Genomic DNA, 22,726 nt, shown 5'->3' with positions numbered 1-22,726 from the left:
CAAACTGCCCCCCAGCTCAGGGATGTTGGCACCCACGGTTTTGGCTCAGGCCTCTCTCTGAGGATAAGCTCTTCGGGGCCTGGCCTGTGTAGATCTGACCCCCATAAAGCACTGTCTAGAGAGCAGCCAGAGGGGACAGAAAGGGCCTGATCCTGAGAGGTGCTGAGCCACTTTCAGCTCCCAGTGGCTTCAGAGTGGGTTGTAGGCGCTCGGCACCTCTCAGCCCTTGTCAAGATGAGGACCTGAAAGGCGTTCACAGCCTCGTGTGGCCAAGGCGGTCTGCTCTGAATACGTGTTACGCTGGTGCCTTGATCTAGGCCTTAACTTGAACCGTGCAACACGTGTTAAAGGCACACTGCCCTGTCTGCACCAGGCTGTTAACACAAGTTAGCCAACACCTTCCAAATCCTGGTTTAGACAAGGCTCCAACCCCAAGCTCAGAATGCCTCCCCAGCACCCCGACCCACTCCCCTGACCTTCCTCTTACTTCCACACTGAGATCAGACCTGCGTGAGGCAAACAAGCCCTTCCAACCCACCAGCGCGAGGTCTCAGCACGTCCCCACTCCACCCTCTCAGGCATTCTTCCCTCCCGCCTGCCCAAGCAGACTTGAGCTAGGCGAATACCTACCAGACTGTCCTCCACCTGCGTGAATGCTGAATTGACTGCGAGTGGATGACAGGCTGAGAATTTATTCCTAGCGTTGTTTGTTCTAAGCCACTGAATAGACCTGGGGAAATGAGGAGCTGCAGATGGAAAGGGAAGAGAAACTGATCCCCCTATGGACCAGCTCACACCTGCCTGTGGAGAACCTGTGCAGCAGGGTGTGGGATGGGGAGCCGGGCTCAGACAGCCCCACCCACTCTCAGGGTCTCTCCACAAACGGCTGAAGAAGAGCCAGTGGGGTAGAGACTAGGCGGCCGTAGCACCTTTACTCCAGAGCTGTCCCCTCTGCATCCTCTCGCTCTCTGGAGCCTTGCTGGAGGGGGAGAAGACATGAGTTTTCTTCAAGGTGATTGATAGACATCCCAGGTGCTCAGCTCCGCTGTGGTTCAGCGTCAGTCAGAGCCCGTCTCCTCCTTGGCTCTCGCCACCTGGCTGGCTCCTTAGTGAGCCTGACCCAGCCGCAGCAAAGATGCCTGCTCTTTAACCCTCTGGGTGCCACCGGGCTGCTCCTTCTGCCCACCATTAAAAGGGTTTTTGCAGCAAGAGGCAAAAACCCTCAAAAGCACAGAAATACGTTGGATGAATAAAAACCCGGCCCGTCTTTTGAGCTGTTGGTATCATCCTGGCCAGCGACGGAGCGAGACCCCTGATCCAGGCAGTTCTGTGTCCAGCTGCAGAGCAGAGACTTGCCAGGCCCGGCTGCCAGGAGATACGGACAGATGGGCTGGCCCTGCTGCCCCAGGGAGGTGGTGTTCATACTGCCGCGGCAGCCAGGTGTGGAGGCGCCAGGCTCGGTCTGTGAGCTGCTGCTGCGGCTGTCAGGAGACCTGGGGAAACAAAGCACACCGTCAGCCTGTGAATTCCCGCATCCTTCTCTGCCCCCTCCAACAGCCCTGGGGGTTTTGGGACAGGTTGGGGCTCTGCTCAGGGGGTTTGTGCACACCGAGGCCGTTCTGCTGCCTCCTGCCCGGGGTGTCCCCACTCTTCAATCCATTAGCCCAGCCCCTGCTACACCCCACCAGCCTATCACCTCCCTGCTGGACGCTTGGCCCAGTTAGGGGCCTTGTGGAAGGGGCCAGCCTGTTGCAGTAGTGGGGATAGCCCCGTGCACAACAGCTCTTCCCCTCCAAGAAGGAAGGGGCCCCAGAATCCGGATATCCGTAGACTACGGAGGGGGAGGGGGGCAGCCAACGGAGCTGGGGGTGCCGGTTGCAGGGTCCAAACAGGGGATCCAGAGGGGGACTCTGAGCAAAGAGCCCTGGACAATGCGCGTGTGGAGTCTGAATGCCTGTGTCTAGCCATGGGGCAGGTGCAATGGGGCAAGCTTGCCCTGTCCCTTGGCCAATGTGTCTCCACCCAGCCTGGAGCAGTGGGCCTCCATGGCCTAGTCAGTCCTTGGCCTCACTGCTCCTGTGTCACACACGCCCATCCCCTCAGCCCTGGCCTCAGAGCAGCAGGGCTGCTGCAACAGCCCTTCGCTGGCCACCGCTTTGGGGCGGGGATTGTCGCCGGAGCCGCTGCCTCAGGGTGTTAGGTGTGCCAAGCCCAGCCTCCCTCGCCAATGCCCCTGGCTGGGTGCGGATGGGAAGCTGCGAGATAAAAGACTCGGTCTCTCATCCCCGGACCCACGGGGCTGACCAGCCCTGTCCTTTGTGCTGATTTTCTGAGGTGCCTTATGACTTGTTCTGCTTGGATGGAGCACTGGGGTCTCCGTGGAGCTAGGTGGTTCTGGGAGGCGTATCCCCATCACTGCATGGGCACCTGGGGCACAGACGGGTGCTAGCAGGTATCCTGTGGTTCCCTGGGCAGGGTGAGAACGGAGGGTAATGGGACGGCGCTGTCTTAGTGTCAAAGCCACAGTAGGGGCTCTAGGGCTTGTTCTGACCTGCCATTTAAGCCAACAGCAGCTGCTTGCATATTTTTGGGGTGACGCTGGCTCAGGACTGAGTTTGGCCCTGGCTCTCAGTCCCATAGGGCTGAATAAGAAATGATCACTTTTCTATGGGCTTTCCTGACCCATCCTAGAGAATCTAATACAAGGTTCTATCCCTTCAATGGGGGGATGCCAAAAGCGATAGAAGTTACCATTCTGCACCCATTTCAGTGGGGTTCTAGAGCAATTTCGACAGAATCTTGTTACATCAAGAACCCCACTGGTTTCCTCCCTATTAACATCTATAGGGTGTGGTCAGACACCTCTGGAGAGCAAAGTCCTACATCCATGGAATAGGTACAAGCAGGGCAAGCTTACCCCATGCTGCCCTAAACCCTGGTCTGGTGACCCCACCTCCAAAGATGGGAGTTCAGTCTCCATGGTCCAGTCAGTCCCTGGCATCTCTGCTGAGACTGCCATTTGGTGCCAGTTATGACAATGTGTGTGTCCACTAGGCACAAGAGTGACAACCATTAGCTTATTGCACATGGCCCTCTGATGACAACAGCTTTTGGTCCCTCATTCTCTGGACTGGAAGTGAATACCAGACCTCTGAGTCCTCATCTTAGCTCCCCAGGTCTTAAACGGTCGCAGATAATGTCCTGTCAAGGGTAACAATGTGGATGGGGGGAAGCAGTAGATGTGGTATATCTTGACTTTAGTAAGGCTTTTGATATTGTCTCGCATGACATCATAAACAAACTAGGGAAATGCAACCTAGATGGAGCTACTATAAGGTGGGTGCGTAACTGGTTGGGAAACCGTTCCCAGAGAGTAATGAGTGGTTCACAGTCAAGCTGGAAGGACTTATCGAGTGGGACCCTGCAGGGATCAGTTCTGGGTCTGGTTCAATATCTTCATCAGTGATTTAGATAATGGCATAGAGAGCACATTTTTCAATTTTGGTGATGATACCAAGCTGGGAGCAGTTGCAAGTGCTTTGGAGGATAAGATTACAATTCAAAATCAGCAGGACAAACTGGGGAAATGGTCTGAAGGAAACAGGATGAAATCCAATAAGGACAAATGCAACGTACTCCACTTAGGAAGGAACAGTCAGTTACACACACATAAAATGACTGCCTAGGCAGGAGTACTGAGGAAAGGGATCTAGGGGTCATAGTGGATCACAAGCTAAATATGACTCAACAGTGTCATACGGTTGCAAAAAAAGCAAACATCATTCTGGGATGTATTAGCAGGAATGTTGTAAGTAAGACACAGGAAGAAATTCTTCCACTTTGCTCCATGCTGATAAGGCCTCAGCTGGAGTATTGCATCCAGTTCTGGGCACCACATTTCAGGAAAGATATGGACAAACTGGAGAAAGTCCAGAGAAGAGCAACAGAAATAATTAAAGGTCTAGAAAACGTGACCTCTGAGGGAAGATGGAAAAAATGGGGTTTGTTTAGTCTGGAGAAGACTGAGGGTGACATTATGACAGCTTTAAAGTACATAAAATTTGTTACAAAGAGGAGGGAAAATTGTTCTCATTAACTTCTGAGGATAGGACAAGAGGAAATGGGCTAAAATTGCAGCAAGGGTGGTTTAGGTTGGACAGTAGGAAAAACTTCCTGTCAGGGTGGTAAAGCACTGGAATAAATTGCCCAGGGAGGTGCTGGACCTCCGTTGGAGGTTTTTAAGAGCAGGTTGAACAGACACCTGTCAGGGATGGTTTAGATAATGCTTGGTCCTGCCTTGAGTGCAGGGGAGTGGACTAGAAGACCTCTTGAGGTCCCATCCAGGCCTATGATTCTATGAATGCTCTGGGAAGCAAAGGCCTGGTGAGGAGTCTGTATAATGCAGTCAGTCAGCTCTATGCAGTTGCCCAGACAGACCTGCCAACGTATTTTTCTCATGACCTGCAGTCTCGCTTGCTATCTAGGTCATGGCTTCCCCTGAGCCGGGACTGCCAGCTGGCCCTCCCTGCATGGTGGTGTTGTACGCAAATGTCTCCCACAGATGAAGCCGGGACCAGCAAATCAGTTTCACATGGGAACAAAGAGGCGATTTATCTCAGGTCCCCAAAAGCCACTGGCTGCTGCATTACCCTGGTTGTACTCTGAGAAATGTGTCTCTCAATGCCCTTATGTTCTTGCTGAACTGAGATTCAGCCAGCCCATCACACAGTCCACAAGTCTGAGCCACAAGGCTTTGAGGCACCTTTTCCATATTGCAAACCCCTTTTCCATAATCTAGTGCTGACATTTATCAATAGGGGGAGGGCCAGGTGGTCATGACCCCCCTGACACCTGCTCATGATTCCTAAGTCAAGAACCTCTTCACGAAGCTGGTTGATTAGTGCCTTGTATAGCCAGTATCTTCCCTATACTGATCCACATCCTTCAGCTCCTGTATGGTACAGGAAAGCCACTCGGGCTCATTGACAGAATTAGGTGCTCTTCCATAGGAATGAACTCTGCAGCTCAAGGGGTTCAGTAAGGAAGCCCCTCCCGACAGCCCCGAGACAAGAGGCGTAGCGTTTGGGGCCAGAGAGGTGGGGTGTGTCGTCCCTCCCCCCCCCCCCGACCTCTCAGAGAGAGGCTGCACGTGTTTCAGTAGCCAAAAGGCTCACAGCAAACAGCGGGGAGGCTTCCCGGCTCCAGAACACAAGTAGGGTTCTGCCTTTCCCTCGGTTGCACATAAACGATTCGTGGGGAGAACTGTGCAGATTCCACACTGTCGCCCGGTGCATCTGAATATTTAATTTTGCAAAACAGGGCTGTGCAAATGGGGCAGGACGGCAGCTCTTAGATGGCGTTTGATAAATAGGAATGCGCTGCTCCTCTCCCCTGGCTCCGTCTCCCAACATCCCAGCGTGGATTTATCTTTCCTTAACTGCCTGGAAATGGCACGCTGTTGGCTGTTGTTCTCAGGAGCAGCAGGGACCTTTCTTCTATGCTGCTCACCAGGCTTTCACACCGGAGAGAAAGAGACACACAGGGAAAGTCAGAGGGATGGAAGGGTGGGATCCCAGCGCAGCAGAACCCCAGTCTTTTAGACAAGGCCTTGACTCAGCCTACCTTTTGAACAGAGTCCTGACATTACAGACAGGGCCCCGTCTATACATTCACCACGTCAGACTTCTCCACAGGTCCCCGCTCTCTCAGAACCAGCTTCAATCCTAAAACTAAATCCAGTTACAAATGGAGAAAAGACCCTGATCCAAACACAGAGCTCAGCTTTCTACAGAGACTCAGTCCCAATCATACAAATCATGTCCTGACAATACAAAGGGCCTCATCCTTTTTAGAAAGGACTCCATGATCACAGGACATAGGCTTGGAAGGCATCTCCTGGGTCACTGGGTCCAGTCCTCTGCTAACATCAGGGCTGGCTCTGGTGACCCAACCACACAAGGCAAAGCCCTGACAGCGCACACACAGACCCAGATGGGACACCAGCCCTGGATACAGAGTTCTGAGGCTGCAGATCAGGTCCTGACCGCTCATAGTTAAGACACAAAATTAGATTTGTAATTTTGCACATTGTGACTGTGGAACTCCCTACCACATGATGTCACTGAGGCTAAGAATGTGGCAAGATTAACAAAGGGATTGGACATTTACATGGATAACATGAATATCCAGATTTACAGCAGTTACTACTAACAAACATTTTGGAAGGGCTAGTAAACCTCATGCTTCATGGCTTAAACTGATCTCTGTAAGGAGTCAGGAGGAGACGTTATGCAGGTTTTCCCATAGCTGCCCTTACAGGGTGCTTACATCTTCCTCCAAAGCAGCAGGTGCTGGTCACTGGTGGCAACAGGATACCAGGCTAGATGAGCCCTGGTCTGACCCAATCTGGCGGTTCCTATGACACTAAACTGATAAGACTCTTTCCATTGCACTTCAGAGAGCAGCGGTCAGCCCTTTGCAGGGGCACCTCATTCTAAACCTGTCAGAGAGCCACATTTCTGCAAAGGCTCCGTCCAGCCCTAGCTCCTCCCTATGCAACAGAGGATCCCTCCCACCAGGCCTTGAGACAAACCCAATAGCATGGAGATGGCTAACGGCCAGGACAGCCGTGCTCACGCGGCTGCCTGCCAGCGAGACAAATGGCCGTGGCCTGACGATGCCTGTCTCCCCTGTGCTGTGCGGAGCGTAATTCACTCTTCTCTAAGTCTTAATGTCTCTGACATTAATAAAATATCCCGCTGCACTTCTGAGGCTCCTGCCAGCAGCAGCCAGCTCCCCCCGTTCATTGTTATTCATTTGCTGAGCTGACTGCAGAGCAGACTCCCGGGCCGCACGCAGAGGGAAGCCGTGCAGCTGCGTCTGGATCGCAGAGCTCGCTTAGGGGATGCTGCTACTAAAGCGGTGTTGCGTTGACAGCCTTCTAATGAAAGCTAAATAGACCCTCCTTCTCCTGCGTCGCCTCCCCATATCAGAGACCAGGGCTCCAGTCTCTCTCTCTCTCGGCTGTCAGCGAAGGGAAAGGCCGGGCAGCCTGACGGAGATGAGCCCCAGCTCAAATCCTGGATCCAGATGTCCCCAGATTTCGGGAGGCGTCCGGAATCTGAACCCGGATCCTGATTTGAACCTCATGGCTGGCCCCTGTTTCAGGCCACACTAGAACCACTGATCTGAACACCCCCAATGCATTGGGGCAGAACAGGGTCCAAATTTGGATCCAGATTTTGCAGCTCGAGCTTGTCTGCTCCCCACCAGCCTATATAATATCCCCAAAGCTCCTGTAGGAGTTGGGAAAAGCATGGGGCTGGTGGAAGCTGCCCCTGCCGCCCGTCCCCCACATGGCACTGCTGCTGGACCATGCCCTACAGCAGCCCCTGTTGGGAATGGCAGGGACTGGAGTAGTCGGGAGCTCCCTCATCCTTCTTTACAGTTCCCCGTGCTGGGAGAGGCTGGCACTAAACCAGCCGTGAAACAGTCTGTGCTGGTTTGCGATGTTGCAAATGACAGCATGTGTTGGCTGCGTACAGATCTATTCTAGGCTGCAGCCTCTGGCATATCGGGAAAGCCTGGCGGTCCCAATGGAGAAGAGGGAGTCTCTTTAGGGAAGACAGAAGGAAGCAGGTGCCGGAGCCCTATATTTCACCCGCGGCCGTTATTCCCTGCACTGCAAACAAAACAACGATGCATTTTTACTTGGACAAGGCAGAACTGGCCTGGATCCTCCACTCTACGACAATGCAGGGCCAGGGCTGTGCCAGAGGGGACACCCCTCCCCCATTTATCTTGTCGCTGTGGCCCAGAGATGGAGTTTAGTGGAGTCCGTGAGTGGGGGCTGGTGGCTGGACACTAGCCTTTCTCCTCTCCCCGGCGGACGGAGCTGGGTCTGGGCGCAGGCCCTGCAGGATCCACTATTCTCAACTTGTGTTCCAAACCTTCCTAGACTCCCCCTATCTGTCTTCATGGCAGTTGCTTCAAGAGGAGCATGGAGAGGGCGATTTCTGGCCCCAACGTCCCTGTGGTGAACTTCACAAGGCAAACTGCCTGGGCTTGGCTCCTGTCAGAGACTTGTATTAATAGCTGGCAGAGCCCTTGTGCCTGGCCTGTGTGCACACTCAGTTAGCAAGGCTGATTCCCTTAGGTGGCAGGCCCAGCAGCTGTCTCCCTGTGGCAGGCCTCCGGGCAAGTGAAAGGAAGGAGCCCCGTGCTGGGATTTCATTGCCATTTCCAGCAAGGCTCAATTTAGCTAATGGTCTGTATTTTCTTTGGGAGGTTTCTCCGATTGTGGTCTGTTCACATTGCATGGAGCAACCATCGTGCTCTGCAGGGCAGGTGCTGTCTGGACTCAGAGGCAACAAACTCCCTTCCCTGCCATGTAAATAGTTCCCCTTCCCTCCCTATACCTACAGACAATGACCTCCCCCAATCAGACCTGCATACTAGGAGAGGGATGGCCTTGTGGTTAATATCCAGGCCCAGAAGGCTGGAGATCTAGGCTTTCATTCTGATGCTGATGTTGAATCTGTGTGACCTTGGGCAAGTCACTTCCGCTCTCTGTGCCTCGGTTTCCCCACCTCTTTAAGATTGCATAACAATTATGCAGACGTGTCTTATCCCACACAGGCGCAGCTGCGAGGCGCCTAGGCCCAGATCCTTCAAGCTATTTAGGAGCCTAACTGCCAGTGATTTCAATGGGAGTTAGGCTCCAAAATACTTTGGAGGATCTAAGCCCTAGATAATACAGTGCTTTTTAAGCCAGTTTCATGATCTGTGGGTGCCTGCCTCATGATCTTTGAATACATGGGGTTGACCATGCGGTGAGAGGCCTGGAAATGCCCATCAGCCCTGAACCAAAGCTCAGGCAATGGGAGTGAAGGGAGGTGTAAAGCGATCGCAGTGAAACAAGCTTCTCCAGCAAAGGAGTGCCCCGCCCTTTGGAGACATGTTTATAGCCTTTCCGTATTGCCTGTCCTGACAGATTCCTGGCATCTCTCTCTAGGCAGAGCAGCTCAGGTTTTACTGGCAGTGCTTGCAAATGCACGGGCTGATGGGGGGCTTCCTCAGTCACCCATGGAGACGGACACACACCCCAGTGATTCGCCTTTCCCAACTAACACCAACCGCCCTCTCCAAATACCTTCAGACTAGGCCACCCCCAGCCCACCACTGGCTGGTTCCTTCTCCCACCTCGGTCTGGTTGGTTGCCAGGAGGCAGAGTTACTTACTGTGACTGTTTTCATTCGGCCCAACCGTCTAGTGCAGCTCCAGCCCGAACGGTTTATTAACAAAGTGCACTGCTCCCCTTCATCACAGGGCTCCATCCCACACCACTGCTTACTGCCAATGAGCTGAGCTGCCAGATACAGCACGGCAAGTACCGGAGCATGGGCAGGGGAGAAATTTGAAGGGTTATAAAAAGAGGCGGGGGGGGGGGGGGTACGCAGGGAAAAAAAGAATGATGGGGTATACAGGGACGGATGGATGGATATAGATATGGATGGATAGAAAGGTGGGTATGTATAGGATGGAGAGACGGATGCATGTGGGGATGATGGATGGATAGATGGGTTTGTATAGGGATAGATGTGAATGGGAAAGAAATATGGGTGTATAGAAGGATGGATGGATATGTACGGGGAAAGATGGGGCACAAGATTAAACAAGAACAGAACAATTAAGGAAAGCAAAATCAGAGAGTGGAAAGAAGCATTGAGTTATATAAACCAAGGAAATCAGGAGATAGAATAAGAGCAAAATAAAAGGTGTAAAAGGGGTAGAGGATGAGGAGAAAGGGAGAGAGAATTGAGGCCATTAGGAACAGTTTTACGCAGAAAGTTACAATCTCTCTAACTGTAGCACCTACCATCACAAGATAAGAGGTGTCTGCGGGCCAGAAGCTTGGAACAGCTTCTCATACTCCCCACATGGAGGGACATGTGTCACCGGCGAGGGAAACATTCCCTACGCATAACAACATGAGCTAACATGTCCCTCCCTCACCAGGTCTCCACGTGGCCCACAGCCAGCCGTGGGGCATAGCAGGCTTTAATGAGAGAACTCTGTCCAGCGGGGCCCCAGCAGGGCTCATTCCTCTCTGCAACTGCTCGGTGCCTAGGAATGGAGAGGAGCTGGGCTTCCCAAAGAGTTCAGAGCCAGATTTTCACAGGCTCGGAACCCACGGTCGGGGCCAGATTTTCCAAAGAGCTCAGCACTCGGCAGCTCCCAGTGCGGTACTGTGCAGAGATTTTTCCAAAGTACTCACACCCAGCTCCTCCAAGGTCTCTTGGCACCCGCCCCTGCTGTCATCAATGGGAGTTAGGGGCCTAAATACCTTCCGAGGACTGGGCCTCAGTGTCCAACCCGCTGAGTCCTTCTGAAAGTGGTGGCCTGGGGACCAAATTCTGCTCCCAGTTACACCAGTGTAACCCAGCTGAAATCAGCCGGGCCCATGTAACTGGAAACAGAATTTGGCTCTTAATATTCAAGTCCTAGTTGCTTCACCGCTGGGAGCCTCTGCAGCGCCTGTCTTCTCCAGGCACAGTTTTATTTGTCTCCAGGGCCAGGGGAGCTCTGGAGGGCTGAGGCTGGATCAGTCAGGGTGCGGGAGCCCACCGATGAATGAACTTGGAGAATAAATTCCCCTCGCTCCTGATGAACCTTATTCTTCCTCCACCCGTGAAGCTGGAGAGACAAGCAATGCAATTCTGGGGAGTGTCAAGAATTCTCCCCCCCCCATGCTTGGAGGATTTTTCCCACCTGCCTCGCTACCAACAGACATGCACCTGGATACAGCTGGAGGTTGCTGGACCACGTGTGTTCTCCATGAGCACGTCTCTCTCTCTCACCAGGACTGTTGGAACGTAACCTATATGTAGCAGCTCCCAGTGATAGGGGCTCGTGCTTCTGGAGCAGGAAGATCTGAGTTCTGAGGCTGCTGTCACCATAAAGTCCTTGGTGACCACGGCGTGCATAAGAACGAGAACCAAGAAGCCACAGGCGGCCCCATAGCCCTATCACGATGCTCTCTTACCATCCACGCAGGCAGGCTTTGCCCTCGTCGTGCCAGCGACTTGGCCTCTCCGGCAGGCACAGCGTGCTGTCTGCTGGGCGATCATCCTCCTGGGGTGGCTGATGTCTCTGTTCAACGCTGTGATCTCACACATCCCCACCTCCAGCTCCTTCCCTGCAACAAGACAAGGGGACATGGAGCTACCGGGCACAGGCAGATCAGCAGGGCAGGGCACCTGTGGTCCGGGTGCAGCCCTAGCAGTAAGAAGAGGAGATGGGAGTCGGGACTGCTGGGTCCTATGTCCAGATGTGTCACTGATTTGCTAGATGTTCTAGACCAGGAGAGTCCAAAGAAGCCACACGTTTTGGATGCTTCTATATCTTGCAAGCTCACCCAGGGCACCTAGGGCCTGGTTCAGAAGGGCTAACAGCCTGAGGCTCCCATGAACTTTAGGTGGTTAAAGGAAACCTAAACCCCACGGAGGTCCAAATCCAACAGTGCCTACTGAGGAACCACTCCCACTGAACTCCATGGGACATCCGGCTGAGTCAGGACAACTCTGGAGACGGCCCAATCTAGAGCAAAGGCTTTTCAGCTTCCCCCCTGGCCAGGCACTGAGCACCTTCCCTCAGCTCCTTTCCTGTCCCATGGGGGCCTGGGAGTGGCTTGCAAGGTCCCTCTCCCGTGATTAAGGAGAGGTGGGGTGTCCTTCGAACAGCTCTGCTGTGATCCCTTGGGGAGGGCTGCTCACAGGGGGGTGGGAAGGCAAAGCTGGCAGGCTGGGTACACGCTGAGCCAGACTGCAGCAGCAGGCGAGGATCAGAAGGTCTCCAGTCCAGCACAGCGTAGGGCAAGGCCCAGTTTGCCTGGCCTGGGGGGGGGGGGGGGGCCACTCCATGCCTAGAGCAGCCCTGCCTCCGCTCTTTTGTCCGTAAAGGGAGCACAAGCGACTAAGTGAATCCCACAGACAGGAAGGCCCGGCTGCATTCAGGAGCTTCCTTGCTGTACCGGGAAGGCTGCATCCAGACGGAGCTCAGCCCGGAGCGTTTCCCTGCAGCTGAGCACAGGGTTTGCTCCCGCCCTTGTTAAAATGTTGGTCCTAGGGAAAGAGACATCAGCACGTGAATGCCAGGCAGGTGGGTGAGTGGCAGCTGCTGCTGCATCAACTCCAAGCCTTTTAAATGCTGTTTCTCAGCTGGTTGGCTTTCCTCCCGCACTGCCTTTGCCAGCCTCTGCGGCTCGTGACAGAGAGCGGGCGCAGGCAGGCCAACCTGAGCCACCGCAGGGGGCTGAAGGGGTTTGGGAGTTCTGCAGCTCCCGCTGGGAGATGAAACGCTCGACTCTTGCTCTTTAGCCCAGCCCAACCCTGCAATTTTTACCGTTAAGTTCATGCTTTTGGGGGGGGGCTGTTGCTGGAGGTTGAGGGGGATAGGAAATTCACTGTATGAAGCCTTCAAGGAACACAAGGCACCTTGGGTCTGTTTTCCTCTCCCTTTGCACTGGTGTAACTCTATGACTTCAATGGGGTTACTCCTGATTTACACTGGCGTAAGCAAGAAGAGAATCAAGTTCACTGTAACGGCAAATCTGGGGCCAGATTCTGCTCTCACTTAGGGCTCAGTTCAAAGCCCAGTGACCTAGATGCCCATGGATTTCAGTGAGCTTTGGATCAGGGCTCCTAGATCTGGTGTACATACACTGGGCCCGATCCTTCTCTCACACCGCTTTTACACTGAAGGAAGCCCCCACACTGCAGTGGAGTCCCTCCAGATTTCCCGCGGTGGATGTGAGAGGTGCATCAGGCCCACTGACTTCAGTGGATTTACACTGCTGTATCTGAGATCAGATTCTGGCCCCGGCTATCCAACAGGCATGAGAGAGTCCCCAAAATGCTTTCTGTTCCGGTGATCTAAGCCGTTCCCACTAAACTAGGGTTAGGAAACCCATTCCCTTTAAACATATGGATGGTTATGAACATGTGAGAATGTGGCACGACCTCTTACATGACAACATGAATGATTCCACGGAGACCCCTTTAACTCCTAGCAAGGACAGTCTGCGGTTGTTGCATCTCTCTATTTCTGACAGTCCTGCTCCTTCGAATGAGTGGGAAAAAACCCCCCACCTGTTTGCCATTTACCCCATTAGCTGGATAAAAATACTTGCCGCTTCCTCTCATATTTTTCCAAATTGCACAGATGAAAACATATGAGATCACTGGGATTTATATGGAAGCTTTTGGCAGCCTTTTCATATTTATTTGGCCTGTAATATATAAATTCAATCTGGGTCTGTCTCCTAGAGTAAGCAATTTGTTATCTGAGTAAGCAGATGTGGGTGGGTAAGTTGTTTCTATTAGAATGGCATATGCTAGGTATGATTTGCCTTGGAATATGTTGGGGTTTTTTGGGGGGGGGGTTGATTAATTAGGGCCTAGCCCTTCATTCCTCGTGACAGTCATTGCACTGAAGGGAATGCTCTGAGGAGGAAGGATTCCAGGATCAGGCGCTTCATCTGGGTACACAGCAAAAAAACCCCACCCTGATGCAGCGAGTCCCAAAGCATGGATTAAATGACTCTGGCTTCTGGGGCTCGCACTGCGGGACTAAAAATAGCCGTGTAAACTTTGGGCTCCGGCTGGAGCCTGGGCGGTGAAACCCAGCGAGCGGGGAGGGTCTCGGAGCCAGTGCTCCAGCCCCAGCAGCTACGTGGCTATTTTTAGTCCCGTCTGTTGACTTGGGCTCCGAGCCTGGCTGGGTTATTTCTGGCCGTGTAGATGTTTTTGGGCGGGGGTCCTGAGGGCTGTTGTGAGATTTTCTGGTTGACTTTTTAAACTTTGGGAAGCTGGCTATTGAGGTGCAATGGGCTAGCTATTGAGGAGGAGGCTCAGTGGTCAGGTTCCAGGGACTCAGGACACCTGGGTTCAAATTCCTGTTCTGCCACACATTCTGTGGGAGTTTGGGCACATCCCTTAGGTGCCTAAATATCTTTGAGGATCTGGACCTAATTCACACTGATTTCAATGGGAATTAGACACATGAAGGTGTCTAACCTTTGAGGATCAGCGCCTCAGTGCTTCAGTTCCCCATCTGTACAATGGGGATAGTGGCACAGCCCTGTCTCCCTGTTTATCCTGTGAGGATAAACACATGAAAAAAGGGTGACACGCTTTGAGACCTGCTGATGAAAAGAGCTACAGAAGAGCAAGGTCTGATTAGTCGGAGTGTGAGGGAGTCAGATATGATGGTGACGTGGGCAGTATAAGTCCCTAAGCTAGCTAGAGAGGGGCCTCCATGCCCAAGTGTTAGGTGTGAGTGTGTAGAAAGCACGAGCTAAACTCTGATCCAAATGGGCTGTCCGTGGCATGGACCGAACCAGTGAGTCCCAGCAAATCTTAACACTTCCAAATGCTGGATCTGAAGTCTAGCTCCATGAGCAGCTCTGGATTTGGTGGTTTGGGCTCATCAGGAAATATATAAATAAATATTTTTAATTCTAAATATGTTTACACTTCAGTAATAACCCTCAGCCATTTGGGGCCCGATCCTACAGGAGCTGGTGGGCGCTTGCCACTTCAGAGTCAGGGCCTTCATTCACAGGAAACGGAGAGCGGAACAGTACAAAGCTTTCAGAACTTCTTTGATCCTTAAATCTATGGTCCTCACCTGGCCTCGCATTACAATAGCGGATCAGCACCTCACAGCCTTTCAAAGTACTGATCCTGAGTCATTCTATGCTATTTTTGTGTTGATCTGAAAACACAGCCACTTCTTTGGCATGCAGTCATGCTGAGTAACCGGGTGGTGGCTGCTTTGGTTTCCTTGTGTAGCCTGCTGCTGGCTGGAGCTTCCCTGCAGCCCTGATAAATACTGAGCTGGTTCCTGCTCCCACTTGCAGGGGAGTGAAACAGGAGTGACTCCACTGAAGACAAGTGAGGAAGGCACACACAGCCAGCAGAAGGCCTACACCGCTTAGGCCCGTACAGTGACCTCATGCTGGGTTCTCTGCACCGAGGTGAGTTTCAGCCAGGGATTCCTATGCAGCTTGTCTCACCAGCGCAGCCACATTTCCACAGAGCGAGTGCCCTGCCCCTCAGGGCAGACTATGGAGTGATGTGATCAGGCTTGACTCTCTTCAGTCCTCCAGCTGCCTCTCTAAGTAGCTGTTTGCTGTTGCCAGAAACCCACGTGGGTCCATGTGCGGCTTCACCTACCTCTCCCCCGAACTGCAGGATGCTTGCTTTCAATGCTGGGCCCAGTTTGAAATGTGCTGGGGCCGGGTGCTGTGGAATTCACTCTGGTCGGAGCTCCGGAGGAGCCCTGAAGATGTGAAGTCGCCCTGCCCTTCTGCTCCAAGGAAGCCATCCAGCTCAGACTGTGTCTCTCCCCCCTCATGGATGCTCAAGGGAGGTTGCTCTCTCTCTCTCTCTCTCTCTCTCTCTCTCTAAGGGGTGGTGAACATCCTGATCCTGGTTAGGAAAAGTGTTTAGATCCACTGCCATGGATGGCTAGCTAGCTAGCATGGTTTTCAAACACAATTTGACTCCATCCACTGTCCTCAGCTTAGAAACCAGTTTAGCAGGAGCCATTATTCAAGCCAAGTTTACTCCCAGTTCCTCATGCTTGGTTCCCAGTCCAGCCTCGATGAGGCCAAAGTGGGCTCCCAGCTTGCAACCTGACTCCAAGAGCCTTTAAGAGAGAGACTGTCTCATGGACGCCTCCCCTGCCACCTGTGCTTCTGTGGGCTGGATGGCAGTGCTGTGAACGTGGGGTGGAATGTGGCTCCATGGGAAAGTCAATGGCGAAACACACACTGAGTTCAAGGGGCCCAGGCTATTAAACTTGGCATTTAAAGAGGAAGAGTGGGGGAATTCGTCCCTTGGAAGGGTCTGGATAACCCTGTCAACATAGGTTTTAAATGCACGTAAGGCAGCACTCCCAATGCTATCTGAATGCCAAGGGCCAGCTCCCGTTCGTACTTGGTTATGAATCCAAATCCTTAGTTCCTAGCGGCAATTATTTAACACGCTGCCATCCCCTTCATTACATTGAAATTAATTGTGTGTCTGGCATCCAAAGTGTTCCTAGATTTAACAGTGTATCTCGATCTCTGTTTGCTCATATTTTTAGCTCCTCCCTTAAGCAGCCCTTGGCAAGAGGCACTGAAAAGCCGTGGTGTCGTCTCCTCCGCCGCTGACCCCGGGTGACACGAGTGAGAGATCGTCAAGAGCATCCGTCTATATTAGACAGAGAAGAGCACCACAGGGGGAGAGACGGTGGAGAGAGACAGGGCTAGGGCAAATTCACTGGGCTGAGATGTGCACCCAGTGGCCATTCTGCAACGATGGATCGCTGACACTGAGAGTCCCTCGTCATTGCCAAATTTTTTAAAACACCTGCACCAGTCACGGGAGAATCTGCTAGAAAGTGAGTCTGTGGATGAGTATTCGAGGCTTTGACGATCATTCCCCGCCTCTGCTGAGTGCAGGCAGGGGCTCTGCTGAAGATGCGACCGTACAGTCTGATACAGGCAGTCACAAGGGTTTTGTATGAAACTCCAGTGCAAACCATATGTTTTGCCTAGTGCTTGGTAGCCTTTTAGCCGAGTGCTGTTTGCTGGCCACAGGCAGAGCCTTTGCACTAAGGGAATGCAACAGCCAGGTATCCCCTGGGCCTAATACTAGTTCCAATGAAGCCAATGGGAGATTTGCCACTGGGATTATGGTTTGGGATACACCTTGGGAGTCCACGACACAAGCACAGCTCCTTTGGGAGTCTCTGGGATCTGCATCAAGGTAACCATTTGCCGTTCCCCCTGCCCACACATACAGTACCAGTTTGCTGTGGCCATTCGGATGATGGGAGATTTCAAGGAAAAGATTTTATATGTCACATGTTGCAAAAGTCCCCAGCACAAGAGTGATGGCAGTTTGGAAAACATTGATCCAAACTAAATTCTCCTTCTAAAGGAGCGGGCGCTGACAGCTCTGTACTCACACCCAACAAGGAATGCAAGAGAACTGCTCCTAGTTGTTTTGTTCCATCATAAGCAGAGTGAGAAGAAGATCTCAAGCATGGGAAGGGGACTGAGAATCCCGGCTCTGAAAATGTTAGGGTCTTTCTGAAATTGCTCTGCTCATTTGCCTTGAGGGGGATGTTAATTTCAAAACTTGCTCAGAGCCATTCAAATTTTGTGCTCTCAGGCTAGCCAGCCAGAGAGAGGGGGGCGCTCATTTTGCGCCACTGATTTTTAAATCAGAACTCCCCTTTGAAATCACTGGAAACTACTTCCCTTCCCCCAGGACACACGCATGCACACATCCACCCTGTCATACAATACTTAGCACTAGTCAAACATTCATTGATTAATCCTCCCAATTCTCCTCTGATGTAGGTAAGTATGATTATCCCCATTGAACAGACTGGAGAAACTAAAACACAAGAGTGTCTGGTATAAATCCAGAGTAACTCCACTGACTTCTTTGGAGTCACTGCTGATTCACAGTGGAGTAAGTGAGAATTTGGCCCAGAGAGGTCACATGATTTGCTCAAACCCACTCAGCGAGTTAATGGCCCGGCTGAAGTTCGAATTTAGGATTTCCTGGTTCAATCCACTAGACTGTGCTGCTTCTCTGACTAGGTCTTCTCTCTACCCATTCATTAAGCAGGGCTTTCTAGTTTAATACCTTAAAGCTGAAAGACACTGGGGTTTCCTGGGGCGGCACCTTACCTCTAGCATGGATGAATGACAAGTCGTTCCCATCTGCTTTACACATTGCCCAGCAGGAGGTGCTGTGGAGGGAGGAGCACTGCACCCTGCAGCAGTCCTATGCTATAGCGCTGCTAATCCAGCTGATACTTTCCCCGGTTCCAGCCTCTTCCATGCCTGAGGCCAGCCTTGAACTTGTGTCTCTTGCTTGGCTGAGTAATGCTGCATCATTTGAATTACTGCATAAATGTTTAGTTACAGTTGGTAACTGTGGCATTATTTATGGATCCACAGCAATGCTCCTCTCACATCCTCAGCCTCCAGAGGCGAGGGAGGAGCGGCCTGCTGGCCGAGGCACTCAGCGTAACGTTCGCTCTGGCACAGCGGTGCCGAGTCGGGGGGCAAGCAAGCTTCTTGGCAAGATTTGTTCGGGTTGCTGCCAGCCCCAGCAGTCACGCGGTAAATTAGGAGCAAGAAAGCGGAGGAGAAGATTGAATGGCAAATCGTTACTTAGCACGGGCCCGTCCTTTGAGGTGCCAAGCCATCTCAATTCACACGGGAGTCGAGGGTGCTCCGCCCCCCCTGCGCAGGATTGGGCCCCACAAAACAGGGGTGTGTTCAGCAATTTTTCATCCCAAATCCATGTAGTTTTCAGCAGCTTCTCTTCCAAATTCCCACTGTCTTTCCTTGGGTCGTGTGTGACACCCTCCTCCCCCATTTTGGCAGCAAGTGTGGGGCAGACCAAGCACTCAGCGGTACTGGAAGTGAATTTCATTTCAGTAATAAAAAGGATCAGTTCTGCATGAGATACCATCAAAAGACAACAGCGAGAGAGATTCCAGCTCTCATACAATATAGATGTCTGGCCATCCCCAGGTCACCTTCTGGAAACCAGATGGGACAACACTGGAAAGTGGGACACTCTGAACTAGATGAAGTTCAGCCAGGGTGAAGCATACAGCATCCCCCAGTTTTACGAAAGGAGGAAAATGCCATTGCTCTTCAGGTTTTTTTTAACCTGGCATTTTTCCTTTCCTTGCCCAACTTTCGCTTCTCTTTCTCTACCCCCTTTCCTTGGGAGAAGCATCAACCTGGGAACCCAAGCTGCGATCTGCACTTTGTGGGGTTCGGTACAATTAAAGAGAGTTAATTCCCAAGGTAGCTTATTTTAATTTATCCCATGTAAATATAACAGCACCAGCCTCTGTGCAATAATATTTTGCACTGTGTAGTACCTTTCACATAAGCACATTACGCCTGTTAATAATCAGGGGGTTGTCAACCGTCCATAAATTTACAGACAGTCAGTAAAAAAAGTACAATTTTAACATTGTCCGTAAACCTGTATATAAATGAAAATGTCCGTGAAATTGGGTAGAAATAAAACATATTTTGACATTGTCATAGTTCAGAATCACGTCTTGTATCATAAAACTACAGTGGCCATGACTTTATCAATGTCTTGTTTTCTATTATTGCACACGCTCAAAGAACCCAATTGATCAATTAACTGCAGCTAAAACAATTGCGTAATTCCGAATTCCTGTGTACACAATACAGACGTTTTGACATTATGGTATCGTTGATGGTATCTTTAGTGATGTCAGTAAAAAGTTTACCCTGTCGATTAAAAAAAAATCAACTTCAGATCTTCATGTCATGAACCCAGACTTCCTAACTCCCACTCCCGTACTTCAGGCCCTAGAGCAGACTTTTTCACGGGGTGTCACCACATCTTAACGGAGAGATTGTCCGATGGATGCATCCCCCTCATGATGACACAGACCACGTCCCTGGCCACTGGATGACACCACTCTGTGGCAACTACAGCAACTGCCTTACACGGAGAGGAAATATTAGGGAAGTACTGACTGTATCTTATGCGCCTTCTAATGTGATTTAGCAGCTGGTAACAGGGAGGCGAGGCAGCCCCATCTCTTGGACCAGCTCTGACCTAGCCCCATTTCACCCAGTGCACCCCGCAGGCGTAGCATCCATGGAAAAGAAGGGCTGACCCAGTTTAGCAAGGGCTCTCCTGCTGAACTACCCAGCTTGCAGGGCCCATCAGTCCCCCAGATTGCCGGATCACAAAGAGGTGAATCCTCCCCCTAGCCCCAGGCCAGCACCTCTCACATTGAAAAACCAGTCCCGAGTCTTGGCCAGGCACCTGGCAGCCAAAGACCGAGCCCATTAGCAGAATGAACCTCTCTCCTCGGGGGAGCCTTTGCTGGAAAGTTTGCCCCTGCCAGAAGATGCTAACTCTGCTCTGCGAAATCCCAGGTAAAGGGGGGAGGGGGGGATCTGTGCAGGTTTCATGGCATCAGATGGGTCTGCTGCCGTCTCCCTGAGGTGGGAGGTGGAGAGAGGGGACACAAGACCTTTAAAACTCCCCCTCCCCTGGCAGGCACAAGCCAGCAGCATTGGCAGGAGGGGTACGAGACAGCAGAGACTTTACCTTCCTTAGGCGGCTGAGAGTACAAGAGCCAGAAGAAGAGGAGGCAGCAAAGCGTGGCACCGATCCCTGCAGAGAGCTCTCTCCAGCCGGCCAGCATCCTGAGCATCTCCTGGGAGGGCTAAGAGGGGAGAGAGGGAGGGCTGGGGCAGCCCCCCCTCGCGCTGCACGAAGTCCTGATCTCTAAATCCAACTACCAGGGCTGATGTCTCCACCTGGCCCAGGGCAGCCCAGCACGGCTGGGGAGCTGCTGCATTCCCGTCAGCAGAGGAGCAGGAGGAAGGCTGCAGCCAGCATCAGTCTTGGGGGGGCAGGGAGCCCCCAGTTGCAGCCAAGGCCCAGGGCTGCAGCTCCAAGGGCCCAGGCTGGTTCCTTTAGTAGCTGGGTCGCCCCATCTCAGTCTTGCAGGGGGGAGGGGGGGGGAGACACACGTGCGGGGCAAGGGGGCGGGGGACTCTGGCTCTCTGGAGAGTGGCTCCTTGTCACCTCTGCCCGCCCCGTCCTGTGCTCCTGGTCCGGGCAGGCTCAGACTCAGACCCGCGCAGGTTGGATGTTGGTTCGGTTCGGTTTGGTTTTAAAGCCCGGTTTGTTCCAGCCGCTCCAAAGCGAAAGTATGGACCAGGCGCCGCAGCCCAGCCCTCCGGCCGGCTCCTCTCGGGGGCCGGGGCTCCTGCTACAGTCCCTGTGCCCGGCGGGGGCTGGATCCCTCCGGCGGTTCCTTTGCATTCAGCACGCAGAGCGGCGGCTAATATTTCGGGCCCCCCCGCCCCCGTTGGATGCGGTTTGCCAGGCAAAACCCAAGCGGGGATTATCGCTCCGGCAGCACCGAGCACGGCAACTCCGCTTCCCTCCTGCAGCCGGGCAAGCCAGGCGGGGAGAGGCGAAGGCAGGACAGGAGGACTCATTGGGGGGAGGGGTAACAGACCCCCCCCCCCAGCCCCTTACAACAAAAAGAAATCCATCCCCGGCTGCACCTTTGCACCCAGACTCGCTCCGCCGTGTGGACGAGCGAGGGCGTGTCGTGTGTGGCCCCTCCCGGCGGGGGGAGGGGATGCCAACCCGGCTCCCGGCCGCGCTACCTGTGGCCGCTTCCCTAGGCCGCCAGCAGAGCCCCGCACCCCCCGCGGACAGCGCAGCCCGGGGGGCCGAGCGGCGGCCGGCGGAGCAATTCCCCCGCCGCGCAGCCCGGGGGCGGGGGGCGATCAGCCCCTGGAATTCACCCCCCCCTTTGCAAACTGAGACTTCCCACAACACAACCCTCCCCGCCCTCTGCTCGGGGCTGGCAGCTCGCTGCAGCCTGCGGGTTGTTGTTGCAACAACCCCCCCCCCCCCGGCTAGGAGCTGCAGCGTCTCCCCTGGCCGCTACAGCCAGCTGGGGGCGGAGGAGCAGCTCGCAGGCCCGAGCATCCCAGGGAGAACCGCTCCGCTCCGCCCCGGCGGTGCAACCGGCGCCCCCCCCGCTTCCCGCCGCCCCTGCGAGCCGCTGCCCCGGGGGTGGGGGGTCCCGGCTGCTCCCTGTCGCAGGGGAAAGTTTCTCCGCGAGCGGCGGTTCCCTCGAGCCCCCCCCGCAGCCAGGCCCCGCGCTTCACCCCTCCCGGCGCCGCCGCTGGGTCCGGCTGGGAGCGGGGAGGCGCCCCCGCAGGTGCAAGGCGCGGGACATGGCTGGGCCGAGCCGCCGTTCTCTGCCCCAGCCCGGCCACGGAGGTAGCCCGCTGCTGGGACGCAGCCTTGCAGGTTTGAGCCGGTTGCTCTGGGATGACCAGCGCGGGGCGGGGTTGGGATGCTCAGTTCTGGGAGGGGCAAGTGCTGGGGTGCCTGGGGGGTGAGGGGATGCCCAGCGGGGGCGGGGGGAAGGTGCTGGTGCTGCTGGGGTGCTCAGCTCACCCACTGGGGTGGCCGTGGCACTTGACCAGCTGCCCTGCTACACCTGTGGTGGGTGGCTGCTGGGATTGCCCGACCCTATGGACCAGGCGGGGGCTGCTGCTCTGGTGCCCAGGCCTCGTGCAGGTGGAGACGCTGCCAGCCTGCTTGGATGCCCGTCTAGTCCAGCTCCATGGCTGTGTAGGGACCATTGCTATGTGACCACCCCTGGGGCACCTGTGCTTCCTTTTGTGTCTGAGAGCCACAGACTGCTTGGGCCTCCTGCCCCGTGCAAGGGGAGGAGGGGTATTCTGGGTCTTGGCAGAGAGCCCACACGCTCACCACAGCCTCCTGACTTTCGTCTCGATGGGACATGAGGCCCAAGATCCCAGAAAACAAGAGAGAGAAAGGAACATAGCTGGAGATGGGCTTGAACTAAACACCTGCCCCAGACCCTAACCCCCAAACCCTGGATCCAGGTCTGAATTGACCAAGTGGCTCCTATGTTTGTAATGGGCTGGACCAAACCTCCAGCTTCGAACACCCCCAAACTTTTGACCTGGATCTGGACTTTGCAGCCATCTCTACCCAGTACTGAAATGGCCCTGTCTGAGCAGACAGCCAATGTGCCGTGGAGGGAAAGGGGGGAAGGTGATGAGGCGTCCATCTCATCCCTGGCACCA

General features: G+C 53.7%; 1 protein-coding gene and 1 long non-coding RNA gene across 3 annotated transcripts; one reads left to right on the top strand and one right to left on the bottom strand.

The window, feature by feature from the left end:
• Window positions 1–325: 325 nt before the first annotated feature.
• Window positions 326–20,979, bottom strand: LOC137142401 (chemokine-like protein TAFA-5). Of its 2 annotated transcripts, none has more exons than XM_067531759.1 (4): window positions 20,187–20,979; window positions 11,045–11,197; window positions 9,240–9,367; window positions 326–1,493 (listed from the first exon to the last, which is right to left on the bottom strand). In XM_067531759.1, the coding sequence occupies exons 1-4, from the start codon at window positions 20,290–20,292 to the stop codon at window positions 1,485–1,487; spliced, it is 396 nt and encodes a 131-aa protein (XP_067387860.1). In that variant the 5' UTR covers window positions 20,293–20,979; the 3' UTR covers window positions 326–1,484. The 2 variants fall into 2 exon arrangements, with proteins under 2 accessions (XP_067387860.1, XP_067387859.1); XM_067531758.1 differs by lacking the exon at window positions 326–1,493 and adding an exon at window positions 7,551–7,681.
• Window positions 14,919–18,410, top strand: LOC137142402 (uncharacterized). The gene is made up of 2 exons (XR_010916910.1): window positions 14,919–15,037; window positions 16,153–18,410. It is a non-coding gene; the product is annotated as an uncharacterized lncRNA (long non-coding RNA).
• Window positions 20,980–22,726: the final 1,747 nt, after the last annotated feature.

This window comes from Emydura macquarii, unplaced genomic scaffold, assembly GCF_026122565.2.
Source record: "Emydura macquarii macquarii isolate MOO-44397 ecotype Brisbane River unplaced genomic scaffold, CSIRO-AGI_Emac_v2 contig_3220, whole genome shotgun sequence".
NCBI lineage: Eukaryota > Metazoa > Chordata > Testudines > Chelidae > Emydura > Emydura macquarii.
Note: the sequence above shows the minus strand (reverse complement) of the source record. Positions and strands in the feature narration are given on the sequence as shown.

What these genes read in the sequence shown, in the direction of transcription:
- LOC137142401 (XM_067531758.1), bottom strand. Translation starts at nt 20,292, where the DNA reads ATGCTCAGGATGCTGGCCGGCTGGAGAGAGCTCTCTGCAGGGATCGGT. An exon ending in CTCTCAGCCGCCTAAGGAAG is followed by an intron (nt 11,198 to 20,186) that starts GTAAAGTCTCTG and finishes GTCTTGTTGCAG; the next exon opens with GGAAGGAGCTGGAGGTGGGG. An exon ending in AAAGCCTGCCTGCGTGGATG is followed by an intron (nt 9,368 to 11,044) that starts GTAAGAGAGCAT and finishes TGTATCTGGCAG; the next exon opens with CTCAGCTCATTGGCAGTAAG.